The sequence below is a fragment of the Acipenser ruthenus genome, chromosome 24 (genome assembly GCF_902713425.1).
Source record: "Acipenser ruthenus chromosome 24, fAciRut3.2 maternal haplotype, whole genome shotgun sequence".
Lineage (NCBI taxonomy): Eukaryota > Metazoa > Chordata > Actinopteri > Acipenseriformes > Acipenseridae > Acipenser > Acipenser ruthenus.
The window spans coordinates 8334038-8351247 of record NC_081212.1 but is presented as its reverse complement, the minus strand read 5'-3'; the positions used below and the strand labels follow the sequence as shown (position 1 = coordinate 8351247).

At 43.9% G+C, this 17210-nt stretch overlaps 1 protein-coding gene across 1 annotated transcript; it reads right to left on the bottom strand.

Moving 5' to 3' along the window:
• Positions 1–9411: 9411 nt before the first annotated feature.
• LOC131700651 (zinc finger protein 446-like) lies at positions 9412–16626 on the bottom strand. The gene is made up of 2 exons (XM_058999253.1): positions 13563–16626; positions 9412–9738 (listed from the first exon to the last, which is right to left on the bottom strand). Exons 1-2 carry the CDS (start codon positions 14566–14568, stop codon positions 9731–9733), a joined length of 1014 nt encoding a protein of 337 aa, XP_058855236.1. The 5' UTR covers positions 14569–16626; the 3' UTR covers positions 9412–9730.
• Positions 16627–17210: the final 584 nt, after the last annotated feature.

Genomic DNA, 17210 nt, shown 5'->3' with positions numbered 1-17210 from the left:
ATCGATTCAATTATTCAGCAGTCACAAACATGCATTGCAAGTGAGTGGATTCAACCGTGGATGTTTTGTTTTTGTTTTGAAAACCCAGACTCATTGGTCACGTGTTTCTGGCAACTAACTGTCCCAGCATTTCTATGACTAGCAGCACATGCAGTGTAGTCACAATTGACCACTGAGATGTAGCGAACCAACAAAGTACAAGAAGCTTGAGAACATGCAAACTCGAGCTGTGCGGCAAAATTGCTGTGTGTATCCTTTACGCATTCAATTTAAATATCATGTGTAATTCATATGCTTTCAATGCATAAAACACCCTTTATGAAGCTTATCTGGAGCGCTGGGTACAACATTAATGTAGATTGATGTGTATATAGAAAAGACTTTGAATAAATAACCTTACCCTGCACACATCCTGCTGTATAAGCACTACAGCTGACATGCATACAGTATCTGTGAGTGGGGTTAAACATTCAGGATCTTGGAAAACGTTTAGCTGTTGCTTAAAATGCTATCAGCTTTTTATTTTCTCATGAATAAAATTCTCTCCAAATGGATTTTTTGGTTGTTAAGAAAAGGCTGACCCAGTAAAAACCTAGTATGTTTACATTAGATTGCAGATTGCTTATTTTTTCCAAACTCCAGCAGGTTTATGTGCACTAGCAGTGCACATGTATTATTATTTTCAAACCTTGCCGATTGAATTCCATTGTAGTATTTAAAGGTTTTGATTTTTATCATGCTAATTCTTACCCCATTTTTCCCCGTTTAAAATGGTAGAAACCTTCAAAGTGCATTTAATTTCCTATAACTTACTTCAGACTTCCTTTACGACAACTGAAATATAGTGAGTCTGTTTGTCTGTCCGTACGGCTGTCTTTCTGTATATCTTGCATTCGTGCCTAAATCTAGAGATGCACTCACTCAATTGTAATGCAACTTGCTCTACTTCAGGTGACCCATATGTTTTTGTTTTTTTGGTTTGTTTGTTTTTAATCATTGCATTCTGTTCCGAAATTGTCACCAGAAAAAACACCTTGCAGATTCACTGAATGATTGCTGTCCACCCAATATTACAGTATGTCTTGTTTGGTCTGCATACTTCCGATCAATCCTTAATAACCTCTGCTGTGCCCCTGATTCCTGGTAATCAGTAACTTGATTACTTGGAAGTTGGGAGACACATGCTGTTATTATGAAGTACTGATCAGAAAATAGACAGACATTTGTGTCATGGAAACCGAAGATAGTGGGCAGCGCAGCGGGATCGCACAGTAGGGTCTGCACTGACAGATAGCAGCATTCATTTCTGAAGCTTACACCAGTCTATTGTAATAGCTACCCATTTCTCCTACCCTCGAGTGGAAATGAGACTTGTCCTGTTGATGAATCCATTTTATAGGATGCTACAAATGAAATCTGTTATCATTCTGAATGGTTCTCTGGTAGAGATTTTCTATCGTCCTCTTGAATATTGACCTTCATGCAACTCCTTCTACAGATTTACATGAACCAGCGAAACTCCGTCATGGCCACACCTCCAACTGCTAATATCTCCTAAAAAATACCTACAACCTTCACTTTGACACGTGACCTAAGATGACCCAATATTGTGGTGACTTTTTGGCTTCTGCATGACATGGAAAGATCTAATGCCTCCCACACAGGCTTCATGCTTTATCTGCTAAACTGAGTATCATTTTGGAATAAACCTGTGAGGGTGAGACCCTCACGGTAACATTAAATGTCTGTTCGTTATTGTGTTTATGATTATTGTTATTCTATTGACGATAGAGCCACGTTTTATGTATCGTGCATGCACTTGAGCAATTGTATTTGATATATAACGCTATATTGTTTAGATCAGGAAGCTTACCTTAATTAAGTTGCCGAAGCAGCTATCTTGCTTGTTTATGTCTGTGTTATCTCTGTGGTGAAGGGACTATGCGTATTGCTCATAGTCTGCCTCCATTTTTTTCGGCCTCTCTCTCATCTCTTTCCGGAGAAAAAACTGATTAGGGACCTGTGATTGATGCCTTTTTGATGATGCCGGACAGGGAAATTTTTAATGTCGGACCAGGTCTGACATAGGACCGCAAAGGGTTAAAAATTCCTCAAGACCAAAGGTGCTTTTCTCAGTCAAACACTTACTGGGATGTGACGCCCTGTATGTGTAAAAATGTATAGATTGTATGTATGTGTGTGGTTGTAATTATTATAAGTATGTGTTTTATGTGTCTAGGTTCCCCTCCAACAGGCAGACAACCCGGCAGTGTGAGAATGTGTCAAGTCAATCTGGTTCATTAAATGCAAATTTTACTTGAGCACACATAAGGATAAGCTAGGGGATGGCTCCACAGCTAGTTCTCAGCTCATTCATGTAGTTACTGACTGAGCTCCACAGCTAGTTCTCAGCTCATTCATGTAGTTACTGACTGAGCTCCACAGCTAGTTCTCAGCTCATTCATGTAGTTACTGACTGAGCTCCACAGCTAGTTCTCAGCTCATTCATGTAGTTACTGACTGAGCTCCACAGCTAGTTCTCAGCTCATTCATGTAGTTAGTTATTGACTGAGCTCCACAGCTAGTTCTCAGCTTGTTCATGTAGTTAGTTACTGATTGAGCAGCGTGTGCTGTTTTACAGCAGTTGCTTTGACTGTTTGCATTTTGTTTATTCTTTTGATTTTTTTTGCTGTCCCGTCTCCTGCCAGCCTTGGCCACAACGCTACTCTTCCACAGACTCCCATCACAGCTGCTCTGCAAGTCCTATTCAGAGTGGTGGATATGGCATTAGCTTTTCTGTTGGGCCTTGGGCTGTGATCTAAATTTGGCTGTAAGACTGGAGTGCAGAAAGCATCTGACCCTGCACAATCAGGCTCAGTAAATGGTATAATGGGGAGCACATTATATTAAACTATGAAACATGGAGAATATCATTCCAGTGAAGCACTTTTATGTGCGCTTTGTCCTTGATGAGATGAGAGCTGTGATTCTTCAGAATGGTCCGTGATTCTCCAGCTTCTCAACAATGAAAGCATTGATTAGCTAGGGTCCTGACATCGAGGTGCTTTACCTTCACAGGGGCCCTCAGCACAGATGCTAACTTGAAAGAAGCTCTGCGTTACCAATTCAGTAAGAAAATAATTAGAGGTGAGGGGGGGCGATGGAAAACATTGATGAACGATTATACAGAGTGTTTTCTAGTTTGAAGCTGGCATCATTTTGTTTGTGTGTGTGTGTGTGTGCGTGTGCACGTGTGCAAGTGTGTATGTGTGTGTGTGTGCATGTGTATGTGTGCGAGTGTGCGTGTGTGCGTGTGTGTGTGTGTGCGTGTGTGTGTGCGTGTGCGTGCGTGTGTGTGTGTGCGTGTGTGGGGGGGGGGGGGGGTGTGCAGTTATTTAGTCTAAATAAGAAACAATGTCAGTGGGAGTCCTTTCAGAGGCAGGGACTGTATTTTCTCTTTATAGATTTGTTTTTATGACTGCCCATAGAGGCCTAGCAGGTCTGGGATTTGATTAAAAGATGTTAAATTTTAGATGTGGGACACCTGAATGAGGATACACAACCCATGCTGCTGTGCTGTATCACAAAGATGAATCTAGGGCTCCCAAAAGCGCAGTGGATTGATTGCATGAAGAATAAATGGTTGTTGTTTAAGGCCCAGACACCTATTCCAGAGGACCTAGGTAATGAAATTACAGTAGCCACCATGAATTGAGTAAAACCATATAAATGGTTAAACATGTTAAAAGGCGTTTGAACTACACTTTAAAGTGGCTGAAGCTAATTCCTAACCTGTCACAGAATTTGATGCGCTACATAATGTTCATCGCCAAAATCGTTTATAACTTTTTTTGTTAGCATTGAAAAGCTATTCATTTTATACATTCCATCCCAGAATATAATAAGTCTATGATAAAGATTAATCAGCTTACACACTGAAATATTGATGTTCTTCCAAAGCCAGACAAGCTCTGTAAATTGAGAGTCTGTAAATCAATAGAAAAAAAGCTACAAGAAATAGATGTCTACAATTATTTATTTCGGCAATTTGTTTGCAAAACTCAAAAAATGCTCATTCAAAAGTATTCATACCCTTTGATGCTATGATAGTATTGTCTACAAGGTGCTAGAAATTTCAATATGATAATACAGAACCTAATTCTAGAAGAGTCTAGAAAATGCTGGATTGTAGGTGAACAAAAGTGAAGAGCTAACTGAAGACCTTAGGCAGAAAATTATTTATTGTCATAAAGCTGGGGAAGGATACAAGAAGATTTCCAAGCATTTGAGTATCCCATTTTCAACTATTGTTTCTATTATCAAGAAGTACAAGACTCATGGTACTGTCACAACGCTCCCTCGGTCTGGAAGAAAGAAGGTTCTTTCACCAAGAACAAGTAGAAGAGTTGTGAGGAAGGTTAATAACAATCTGAGATTGACTGCCAAAGATATTCAAAGTGAATTGGCTGCATGTGGGACTGGGGTTTCCATTTCAACCATAGGTATTGCATGGTAAAGGTCTCACTGGTCGCAGGCCAGGAAAAAGCCACGCCTAAAATGACTAAAACATTCTGACATTTTGTGAAATAACTGCAGTTAGACATATGACATATGGGTTCGGATCAAAGGTTTCAGTGGTCATCTTACACATATGAATATGCATCAGGGCAGAAAGCATGAGGGTGATTAAAATGTTGGGAAGCTAAGCATCAGCAAGCTTCCACAGCGCCACTCCCCGTAACTACATCCCTCTTCTCTCAATGGACAGCTAAATCGAGATCCCTGCTATCATTGGTTGTTTCAAGTGTCCATTAAACACTAAACACTCACGGTTACTTTTTATTTTCCTTCAGCGGTTTTCTCTCAACCATAACAGAGGAACAGATTGCTTAGCCATGTCCCCTTTTGTACTGTCAGCCACGCCCCCTTGGTTAGAGAGTGCAACCGTTTTTCCTCCAATCTGCGGTTGCCACATCGCTTCCTGTCTGGTGCGATGACTTGGTGTACCGTGGCTTTGCCCCCTTTCAAGATGGCCGACTTCCACCTTTCCCTGGAATAAATTGTCATACCATCCAGTCCGGGGCACTCTGTTCCCTTTACACAGCGCCCTCACAGGTCGGGAGGGATATTTATAACCAAGATTCATTCTTTCTCTGTCACACCAGGGCAGATCTCTCCCATTGGGGAAAATAATACATCTCCCAGTTTTCCAGGGAAATATCGGGGGTAATAGTCGGGGACGGCCTGAGAAGCAGCTGACATGCTTCTGTTCTTTGTGAATATAAACCGCGTACAGACAAATAATTCTCGAATGATACCGACAACAAAAGAAAACCGAAAATTCATATTAATATCCCTTAATAATTTTAATATAGTAACATAAATCAAAAGTTATGACAGCCCTCAGTAGATATAACCGTGGCTTCATGCTTAGTCTGGGTGTTTAGATGTTTAGGGCTGTTTTCTTTTCTGAAAAGGTTTGTTGAGGAATGGTGCTGGTGCTGGCACTAGCAGGCATACACAAACATTCAGCCTGCGTACATGAACTGGTGGAGGAAGGATTGAATAAGATTCAGTAAATGTAACTGTACAGGGACACGTTATCTGAATTCCCTGCAGTGTGGCACAGAGCATTGGTATTGTTTTAAAAAGCCAGAATGCAAATGCCATTGCCTTCATTAATGTTCCACAACAAACCTGTGAGCTTGTCTTTAAATTGACCTTCTGGATTGTTTCTGTCTAGTTTGTTACATTTGCCAGAATTATGTTCCTATCCAAAACTTTGATAAATGAGTCCAATATTCGGTAACTCTTTGGGTTATAAATCTTTTAGATTGTATTTAAAAAGCAGGATGCCCTAAATGGCACAACTCTGTTATCAGAAACAATCTTTAAAAGACTATGAAGTGGTTTTCAAAACAAATTATACTGCCAGAACTAAATAAAAAGCTTAAACTGAGGGGAAGCAGTAAGCAATAAGCAGCAATAAGCAGCAATAAGCGACGTGAATCTTTCTGTCAAGATGTGAATTCACTCACAGGAACAATATTTGTTTATAGAGAAATGTTTTAGTCACTGGCTGCAAAGTCTTTTGGGGAAGCAGTTGGTTCTTTGAACCTCTTAAATTCACTTGTTACATTACCTTACCATCAAATGTTGTTGTTTTTTATGTACAGCAATGCAAAGGCAGTAAACATTTTAATTTGATCAATAACAAAATAAATTAATTTATTTTAATATACGGATGGTTTAATGAAACCAAACAGTTTAAAGCCACACTGTTATTTAATTAAGAATTAAACATAAACCTTATGCAAATGATTATCAACACTTTCTCAAAGTGCACATTTTATCGTATGTACTAAGAAGAAATATGTTAATGAAGAGAGCCGCAATATACTAATTGAAATATTATCTGCGTCATCTTAGCGAGATCTCTAGCGAGAGTTGCGCGACATTTTTCAAATAAAATAGCGGCAGTTGAGTTGTGGTTTGCTGCAGCAGAGGGTGCCCGAAGGATAACATATATGCATGCAAGGGTGCTAGAATCAAAATAACATTGTTTTTGTTAAATGTAAACATCATCTGTACAATACATTCTGTTCCGTCTTCATTTTACCTATTTTAATTATGCCTCCCGAGCTGAAGGCTAAGGTGCTAACGAAAGTCAAAGTCAACTACCACGTGATAGACCCTTCATTGAGAGGGCACTATCGCTATTAGAAAATAATACAGCCGGATTGATTTTAAATTTGATTCACAGTGCCATCAGTCTTCACAATCCTAACTGGGGCTGAAATTGAAATGGATTTGATCTCCGAGCTGCTGCTGATGGAAATGAACAAGTCTGGTTTCAACTGAACCCCAGTGGCAGGAGGAAACATGGCTTTCTTCTGTGATTCAGGGCTTATTGTGCCAGATTATTGCTGAACTGATAAAATCAACTCCTCTTACACTAGTCACCATGTATGCTCAGTGAGATTAAAAGGCTTTGACTATTTGTATTAGGTATGAATGTCAAAGGGCATCTGTTAAATGTATTTACAGATCCTGTGGAATACATTATTCTAGCTCATTATGTTTGAAGGCGACTTTTCAATCTGAAGCAAGCATAACCTACTACAGTTCTGGGGGTTACAGTATATACCACAATGTATGCCAATGGCTAGAATATTCATTAAGATCATTGGCAAAAAAAAGAAAACTCCTACTTAAGGACTTACTCTGGAAAAATACTAACCCTAAAATGCATAATATAAAATAAATAAATAATAATCCACCTTCCATATCTTCTTGTACATGTAATGGCAATAATCCCCTCCACACAGGGTCGTTAAAACAGATTAGAGATGGTTTGGCTAACAAGTCATTACTACCCAAAAAGTCATTACTACTAGGTAATATTATCCCCCAAGGGATGACATTTCTGAAAACAGATATAATGGAGCCAATTGCATGTACATGTAACAGGGCGGAGGCTGGGCACGAACCTGCGACCCTGTGCCCCGCAAGCGAGCATCTTAACCACTGTGCAAAAGAGCCGGGCTCGTCTGCATCATGGTTTTAGAGCTTTGAACCTCCTCTCATCTCACAGACAGGAGACGGCAGTGAATCACACAACACTGCCTGTCACAGACACATATATATATAATTGTAATGAACTCTATTAACATTATTTAGCACGAGTTATTTAGAGTACTAGCTTCTAGGGATATATGGGGGTGTCTGTCGGTCTGTACATTTGTCAATCTGTATGTCACACTTACTGTACCATGAGAACACAAGAGGTTATTCCACATACTGTAAATCTACCTAATAAATCCAATTTTCATTAAAATATTCATTGCCACTTCTTTTTCTATACATACTGTAGATATACATCATGGTCATCAATGTCAAACTGATAGCTCTAATCTGAATGTATAGCCGTGTTACTGACATCCTTGTTGCAATAACATTCACTGTCAAAAAATAGAAGCTGCAGTACAATATTGTAATTCTGTGTAGTCTCACACTTAACAACCCATATGACAACTGTACATGCTTCACGTTTCATTATCAGTGGAGTTCTGAAACAGTCTCTGTCAGTAGTCTAAATAATTCACACTAATTAGCCAGCTATTCAATCACTAGTTACAATTTCATGACCTGTAAAATGTCATGGACAACAAAGCCAGAGAAAGGAAGTACTCTAAACAGACTCGGGAGGAGCACACGTGGATCACAGCAATAGAGTCTCTATGTGCCGGCGACTGTGTCCTCAGCAGGATTTAATAGATTGTGACAGGTCTGTACCCATGAGATGCAGGGAAGTCTTCCACAAAGTGGCATTCACTGTTTGTGTGTATGCTTTTGGATACAACCCCTGCCATTTAAGGACACTGCGATGGCGGAAAGACATTTGGTTTTATTTTAGTCTATGAGAGTGTTTAACTGAACAGTCAGTGCATCTTTTAAACAACGACAGCTATTAAACAGCGTCAGTGTCATCCTGGTTATCGGAGGAGAGCTGAAGCAGAATAGAACAGCTATGCGGCTTATTCATTCTCATCAAATTCGGCCTAGTTTGGGAAATTCTAACTTTACTCCATTTTCTAAAACAAACACCACACAATTAAACATGCTAAAGCTTATAAGAAACACAGTCAAGAAGACACAGGTTTCGGCTAGTGCCTTCTTCAGTGTACACTTTTGTCTACTTAAGTTTATCTACTTTCCTTTATTGCGTTTATACTGTTAATTGTAACATGAAGTTAGAACAGAATGACACCTGTACATGCCCTTTATGATTTTTAGATTGCTTTCCTGTTTTTATTTTCAGCACTTTGAATTACCAAGGACCTCTATGCGTTTTGTAAGGTGGCCCACTTGACTGTAACCATTAGCCAGTACTGGCACATCAATTGGCCCAAACGAGCCCCATTAACACACTGAGAAGGTTATAAATCAGCAGGTGCATATGAAGGAAAACTGCAAATTGATTTAACCTTTAAACGATAGTGGAGCACTGATGGGCTGTCAGTGCTCATTCCAGCACTTAAATACAAAACACTTGCCTGAGCTCGTCCTAATTTCTAATTCACCCAAAGGATTGATTTTCTTCTTCCTCCACTCTTGCATGTTACTTACTCTGAATCAATTAATCCGTGCATTTCTAAATGTTAAATGAAGGCACAAAAATCCACATGGGCCTGCTTTTCACTTCATTGTCTGCTGCATGTTAAATTGAATTTACTAAACTGGAAACAAACCCTTAAAGGTGCTGCCAAGATTTTAAAATCCATATTCTTACCCCTGTTGATACACTAGCAATGTTACCACTGACCATTCTGTTGTGGTTTTTGCTTCTATTTTATACAATTTGGAATATTTCAGACATGTCTTGCTTATTAAAATGTGTTGTGTGGCAAAGTGGGTGGTGAGGGGTAGCTGTGTAGCAGTGATGCGGTGCAGGAGTAATGGGCAGACAACGGTAGTCCAGTGGAAAATAGGCTTTTATTGCCAGTACTGGTCTAGTGCTCAAAATAATAAGCCCGGCAATACACAACGATGTGTAAAGCTCGGGCTGACAAACACAGGATACAGTCCTGAACAAGAAATCAAAACACGGTCACCCGTCTCGGGTGCGTGCAGTCGTGATTGTGGTGGGTGGATACACGGGATGTTGTGACAGTACGTGTTGAGGTGATCCGGCTTGTGCTCGCCCAGTGCGACAGCTCCGGATATGTTTTTAGCTGTCTGGTGATTCGGAAACAAAGACAGACAGTTAGTTTTCAGCTAATACAGCACACAAACCCACACACACAACTCTTTTAGAGTAATACAGCTCTTTACGTCCTTCTCGGTCCTTGGTTTAACCCAAACGAAGGAAAAGAACAGCGTTACCCTGGCCCCTATATGTAATCCCGCATGATATCTAGGTAAACTGTTGCAGCTGCTTTATTACTTGCAGCTGCCCCTCGTTTACCTGTCAAATCAATACGGTCTTACAACAGAGTCTCGCTTCCTTCCAGGCTGACCCACTTTCCGGTCCCGGAAACGAACTGTCAGGCCAGCCCTTCCAGATACTTCTCCTCCCGTTCTTTAGCGCCCTCACAGGTCGGGAGGAAGATTTATCACCAGAACTCATTGTATTTCTGTCACATATCCCACCGCTCAGAGTGGAGCCGAAGGAACACTCGGCTAAATCTACCTTTCCCATTGCTCCCCCCTCCCGGGAAAAATAATCTGCATTTTGGTGGTCTTTCCCCGCACGGTGTACCATATGGTACATGAAGGGCTGCAATGCCAGATACCACCGAGTTATCCGGGCATTGCTGTCCTTCATTGTGCTTAACCACTTGAGTGGGGCGTGGTCTGTGACAAGATCAAATGAGTGTCCCAGCAGGTAGTATCGTAAAGAGTGAGTAGCCCATTTAATGGCCAAACACTCTTTTTCGACTACGGAGTAGTTACGCTCCCGAGGTAACATTTTTTTGCTCAGGTACAATATCGGGTGTTCTACTCCAGCTACTTTTTGGGACAAGACTGCACCCAAACCTACATCCGAGGCATTGGTGTGGAGGATGAATCTCTTGGTGAAATCTGGGGTAATAAGAGTGGGGGCCTGGCAAAGTTTACACTTAATCGTATCAAACGCCCCCTGACACTCAGCTGACCATTTAATTAAATTTGGAGCACTCTTTTTGGTGAGGTCGACTAACGGGTTAACCACTGTGGCGTACTCGGGGATGAAGCGGCGGTAATAACCGGCTAAGCCCAGTAGTGACCTCACCTGAGTCTTGGTTTTGGGGATCGCTGCATCAACCAAAGCCTGGATTTTGGTGACCACAGGTCTCACCCTTCCATTTCCCATTAAAAATCCCAAATATTGAGTCTCTGTCTTGGCAAACGCACATTTCCTCAAGTTAGCTGTCAGCCGGGCTGCCCTTAGAGACTGAAGAACGGCTGCAACCCTAGCCAAATGCTCTCGCCAGGTGGAGCTGTAAATCACCACGTCATCAATATACGCTGCTGCATATTCATGATGTGGGCGTAAAACCTGGTCCATCAGTCTCTGAAAGGCAGCGGGCGCACCATGTAGCCCAAACGGCATGGTTTTAAAGTGGAACAGCCCCTCTGGTGTTGAAAATGCGGTTTTCTCTCTGGAGCTGCGGGTTAGAGGGATTTGCCAGTATCCCTTCGTCAGGTCCAGAGTGGAAATAAACCTCGCTTTTCCCAGTCTGTCTAAAAGTTCGTCGACCCGAGGCATGGGATACGCATCGAACTTGGCAATAGCATTCACCTTTCTGAAATCTACGCAGAAGCGGTTGGTGCCGTCTTTCTTAGCCACTATTACAATAGGACTGCACCACTCGCTCCTGGAAGGTTCAATCACTCCAAGCTCGAGCATATCCCGTACCTCTTTGCGAACGCCACTTCGTCGACTTTCCGGGATCCGGTACGGTCTCTCTCGCACTGTGACACCTGGGGGAGAGATAATGTCATATTCAACTAAGTTCGTCCTGCCGGGCACATCAGAAAAAACATCGCTGAACTCCTCAATAAGCTTACGCAGCTCTCTTTGCTGATCCGGAACTAATTGTTCCCCCATTGAAATCGCTCTTGTGCTCGGGGTCTCTGGACAGGGACCTAAATCATCCTCCATATTGCCTGGGGCTATAAATAAGACCTCTCTTGCCTGCCAGGGCTTCAACAAATTAATGTGGTAAATTTCACGTTCATTCCGGCGATCGGGCTGTCTAATTTCATAATTTACTTTCCCTATAGCCCGAATCACCTCATACGGCCCCTGCCATTTAGCACACAGTTTTGACTCTGATGAGGGAAGTAGCAGCATTACCTTGTCCCCTGGTCGAAAGGTTCGAATCCGTGCATTTTTGTTATAATGCTGCTCTTGTCGGTGCTGAGCCGATCTGAGGTTGTCTTGGGCCAAACGACCGACCAAATCCAGGCGATCTCTGAGTAGGAGCACATACTTCACTACATTTTTAGACGAGCCTTTGTGCTCCTCCCACCCCTCTCTCAGCAGGTCGAGAATGCCGCGAGGCTGCCGGCCGTACAGGAGCTCAAAGGGGGAGAACCCCGTTGAACTCTGCGGCACTTCTCTCACTGCAAAAAGGAGGTAGGGGAGAAGTGATGCCCAATGTTTCTGCTCTTGTGTTACAAATCGCCTCAGCATCGACTTTAAGGTCTGATTAAAACGTTCCACCAGACCGTCCGATTGTGGATGATAAACGGACGTCCTGATGGGACGTATTTTTAATATTTTGTACACCTGCTGTAACGTATTGGACAAAAAATTAGTTCTGTGATCGGTCAAAATCTCCTTGGGGATCCCTACTCTGGCCATAATCTGCGCTAACTCGGTGGCTATTGCAGCGGCACTAGTGGACCTCAATGGAACTGCCTCCGGGTATCGCGTTGCATAATCCACCACTACTAATATGTGCGTATACCCGGAGTCAGAAGGTAGCAAAGGGCCGACTATGTCCATTGCAATGCGCTCGAAAGGAGTGGAAATAATCGGCAGTGGGACCAAAGGGGCGGGGCGCACTCGACCCGGCGCTACTCACTGGCAGTCTGGGCATGTGGCTACATATTTCGACACATCAGTATGAAGACCTACCCAATAGAATCGAGCCAATATCCGTTCCCTCGTCTTCTCGGCTCCGAGGTGCCCCGCAAAAGGGATATCATGCGCCAGCCTCATGACCTCCAGCCGACAAGACGGGGGAACCAATAATTGTGTTACAGGCTGTCCTGTGCCCGCGGCTAGGTTTACCCTATACAGTAATTGCCCCTTGATACTGATGTGTGGATATACCAGCGCCCCAGCGCCGTCAACATCCTTACCTTCAATGGACCGGACCCGTCCCCAAGCGTGCACCAGTGACGGGTCGTTATGTTGGCCCCACACTAGGTCCGCGCTTGAGTACCACGGGTCCGGTACATTGAGAGGGGCTGGAATAACATCTGCTCTAGTCGGTCCAGTAACCTCGCTCTCTCGGTCACACTGCGTTCCCACTCCCTTCGACTGGCGTTTGTTACCATTGCAGCACTCTCCCACCAGACCCCAGCCTTGTCTCAACAACGCTCCCTCCCATTTTGCGGTCCGTCTCTTCTTATTCGTTTTTCTAGGACGGAAAAGAGGGGAAAACATTTCAGTGTGAAAAGGAAACACATCACCAATTCGTTCCTTTTTTTTTCTGCCACGTTTACGTGTGTGGCTGAGACTGCCATTTCTTTCATCAATTCTTTGAATTTTGGCCAGTCTCGGCCCAGAATAACTGGGTGTGGCAACCTTTCCGCCACCCCAACTACCAGGTGACGTTTTATCGGTCCTACCGATAAATATACTTTTAATGTGGGGTATGCCGCCGTGTCTCCATGGATACAGGAGATGGCCACCTGACCTCGTGGCCGCCACGACACACCGCCCAGGAGAGCTGTCCTAATCAAGGTTTGCTCACACCCTGTGTCCACTAATGCGTGGGTTTTCACATTCCCTAACACCACATTAATCAGACAAGGCCCCTCCCGACCATTTTCCCCACGCTTACCAGTCTCAGGTGCCCAATTGCACGCGGCCACGTCACACTCCATGGCGGCGGGGCATGACCTGGCCAGATGTCCCGGCTGGTGGCACCTAAAACAGATAGGAGGGACAGAGGGGGCATGGGTTAGAAATCTGTCCCGCTGCTGGTATGGCAACGGGGCAGGGGCAGCACCTCTACCCCAGCTGGGGGCCAACCTTGGTCTCCATGGGGGGGAGGCAAGGGGGCCCAATGGGGTCGGTGCTCTGGGAGGTCTGGGTCCCTGGAACGAGGGGGGTGGTGGTGATGATGTTGGAGGAGAGGGAGAGAGAGCGTGGCTGCTCCGAAGGGCAGGGGTGGACAGGATCCCGATCCGGGCAGAGGTCAGGGAGTCCTCAAAATCTTCGGCCAATTTGACCGCCTCCTCCAGGGTGTCGGGGTTGTGGCGCCGTATCCACGCCTGGGTTTCGGCGCCGACCACATGGCAGAACTGTTCTACCACAATGGCTTCCCCCATCTGCTGGGCGGTCTTCTGCCCGGGGGTCAGCCAATGCACCATGTGGTCGCACAACCTCTCCGCAACCACCCTGGGGCGTGTCTCCGGGGCTCTCCGGTACTCCCTAAACCGCGCCCGGTGGGTCTCGGTAGTAATGTTGAGCCGGCGGAGGATAGCCTGCTTGACCAGGTCATACTCGGTGGCGTGCTGGTCGCTCATAGCCTGGTAAGCTGCCTGAGCCTCCCCAATCAGGCAGGGTCCCAATTGGCTGGCCCAGAACTCCCGCGGCCATGCCGCCGCGGTAGCCAGCCGCTCGAATGCCACCAAGTACGCCTCCGGGTCATCCTCCGCCGACATCTTCATCGCCCGTGCCTTTGGGGGCGACATCAACGGTGTTGCAGTCGGGGTCGTTACTGCAGCCACGTCCAGTCCTACCCGTTCAATGAGCGCTGTATAGCGCTCCTCCCTCCTTCTCTCCTCTGCGTCCCGTCTGCTCTCCAGTGCCTGCAGCAGCTCCGCCAGCGCGTTGCGGTCCATGATCCCGTTTCTGACACCACGTGTGGCAAAGTGGGTGGTGAGGGGTAGCTGTGTAGCAGTGATGCGGTGCAGGAGTAATGGGCAGACAACGGTAGTCCAGTGGAAAATAGGCTTTTATTGCCAGCACTGGTCTAGTGCTCAAAATAATAAGCCCGGCAATACACAACGATGTGTAAAGCTCGGGCTGACAAACACAGGATACAGTCCTGAACAAGAAATCAAAACACGGTCACCCGTCTCGGGTGCGTGCAGTCGTGATTGTGGTGGGTGAATACACGGGATGTTGTGACAGTACGTGTTGCGGTGATCCGGCTTGTGCTCGCCCAGTGCGACAGCTCCGGATATGTTTTTAGCTGTCTGGTGATTCGGAAACAAAGACAGACAGTTAGTTTTCAGCTAATACAGCACACAAACCCACACACACAACTCTTTTAGAGTAATACAGCTCTTTACGTCCTTCTCGGTCCTTGGTTTAACCCAAACGAAGGAAAAGAACAGCGTTACCCTGGCCCCTATATGTAATCCCGCATGATATCTAGGTAAACGGTTGCAGCTGCTTTATTACTTGCAGCTGCCCCTCGTTTACCTGTCAAATCAATACGGTCTTACAACAGAGTCTCGCTTCCTTCCAGGCTGACCCACTTTCCGGTCCTGGAAACGAACTGTCAGGCCAGCCCTTCCAGATACTTCTCCTCCCGTTCTTTAGCGCCCTCACAGGTCGGGAGGAAGATTTATCACCAGAACTCATTGTATTTCTGTCACAGTTGCAAATTTTTGAAAAGGGACAGCTATCTATTCAGGGATCCCTCTAAGATATTTAGTAAACCAGGGGTGTGAGTGGGGTGAATCGGCAATAAATGCCCCACTCCCAGTCGTTCTGCATTCTTAGAAGATGAGGAATGACTCTTGCTGTTTTATAATGTGCACTAAAGCCCACCAAAGTCATTTCACTTGGGAACTAAGATGGTGTGACATGAAAATGTGCTTCCCTGTGAGCACATTTCTGCTACATTCATAACATCCTGGTCACTTTTTTTTTAAAGCATCCTCAATTAATCCCCCAATATGTGAACCCATTAACCCTCCCACTACAGACAAGAAATACCAGGTTTGTTCTATGTTGTATTTCTCACTGATCTGTGTTTTAGCAAACCTGTATTTTCATTTTCAAAACATGATATCTGGTTCTACACTCGGTTATAGAAGTCTCTGTTAGCAGGCCGTGCTTTCTGATAGTCTTGCACTTTCATGATCACCTGTAGAGTGAAATTGTCCCAACCATTTCTGAGCCTTCTTTCCTGTCAGTAACCAACCAGCTGCTTCCCCTGTTGACTGACATGCTTTGCAGCCAGTAGGATGCTTAACCCTAAAGACACTGCTGAAGTTAAAATGACCTACTATATGTAGGAAATGCAACTGATTTCTGAAGGCAAGCAAACTGAGATCTTTACTTTCTGCTACCTAATGTAGTACCAGTGTAGTGTTTTAAAATGGAAATACTTATTTGCGATGCCATATTTTCGAAACTGCACATTTTAGACCCATATAGTGAATGGAAGTGTTAGCTACAAGCACTTGAATCAACAAAACATGAATAGATGCAGCAACAAACTTAAACATGTCTTTTGCTAACTCGAGTATAAAGCTTAGAGGTCGTATTCAGGTACTGACCTCAACCAAAACAAAAATGCCAGGCGCGTGATTAATCCCAACAGTCACAAGCTCTGTCGAGATGCATTATTCCCAGTAACCTTGCTGAGGCTTAATCATTGCAGGCTAATGAAACACAAGTCAGATTGAAGGAGGAGAAGAAAAAAAAAAGTTTGAACAAACTCAGAGAAAGCTCTGCATGATTAATGGCGCAATGGCAAATTAGTGAGACTAAAGAAAAAAAACACTAGCAAGCAATGCTAATCCACAGAGTTTATGAATCACATTAGACTAATTAATATTGATTTGAGATGGAAACGGTGTTCTCTCCTGAAGGTCATTAAAAATTAACTTGCGTTTCATCGAGAAAGGCATTTACTATCATAATAAAATGAATCTAGGGTTATAGGATGGCGAGCGTGTGTGTATGGAGGAATATCCACATGCAGAAGCACTACAAGTGTCAATATAACCCATACACAGACCTCCACCCTCCTACAGCTATTATATAGGCCTACATACAAGTTAAAAATCTATTTCCTAATCATTACCAATCTTTATGTAGTCCATTGTCAATGTCATTGAAACGTGGGAAAAGGTTGATGAAGAGACTACCATTACACGGCTGATTGTGATGTCACCGTTTTGAATGAACTGCAGTTGAATGGAATTCCAAGAGGTGCTCAGATATGATATTTTTATAATGCAGGCGACCTGGTCAACCTTGCTCATATGGAGAACACAGCACGGTAAAAACTGAAAGTGGTACGGTTTCTACATGATGTGTTCTGGAATACAGAAGCCGAAATGTGCACTCTGATTGGCTGAGCAGTTTCTGATGTCTGGTAACAGTATTGTAGTGTTTGAGGCATCTTTGTATGGTTAAGAAATATCAACTAATGTATTATTTCTGTTATTTAGATTCCCTTTGTATCTTTCTCACTCATCAAATCCTGGTGACTTTTTAAAACTCAGAAGCACCCCTGTGGCTT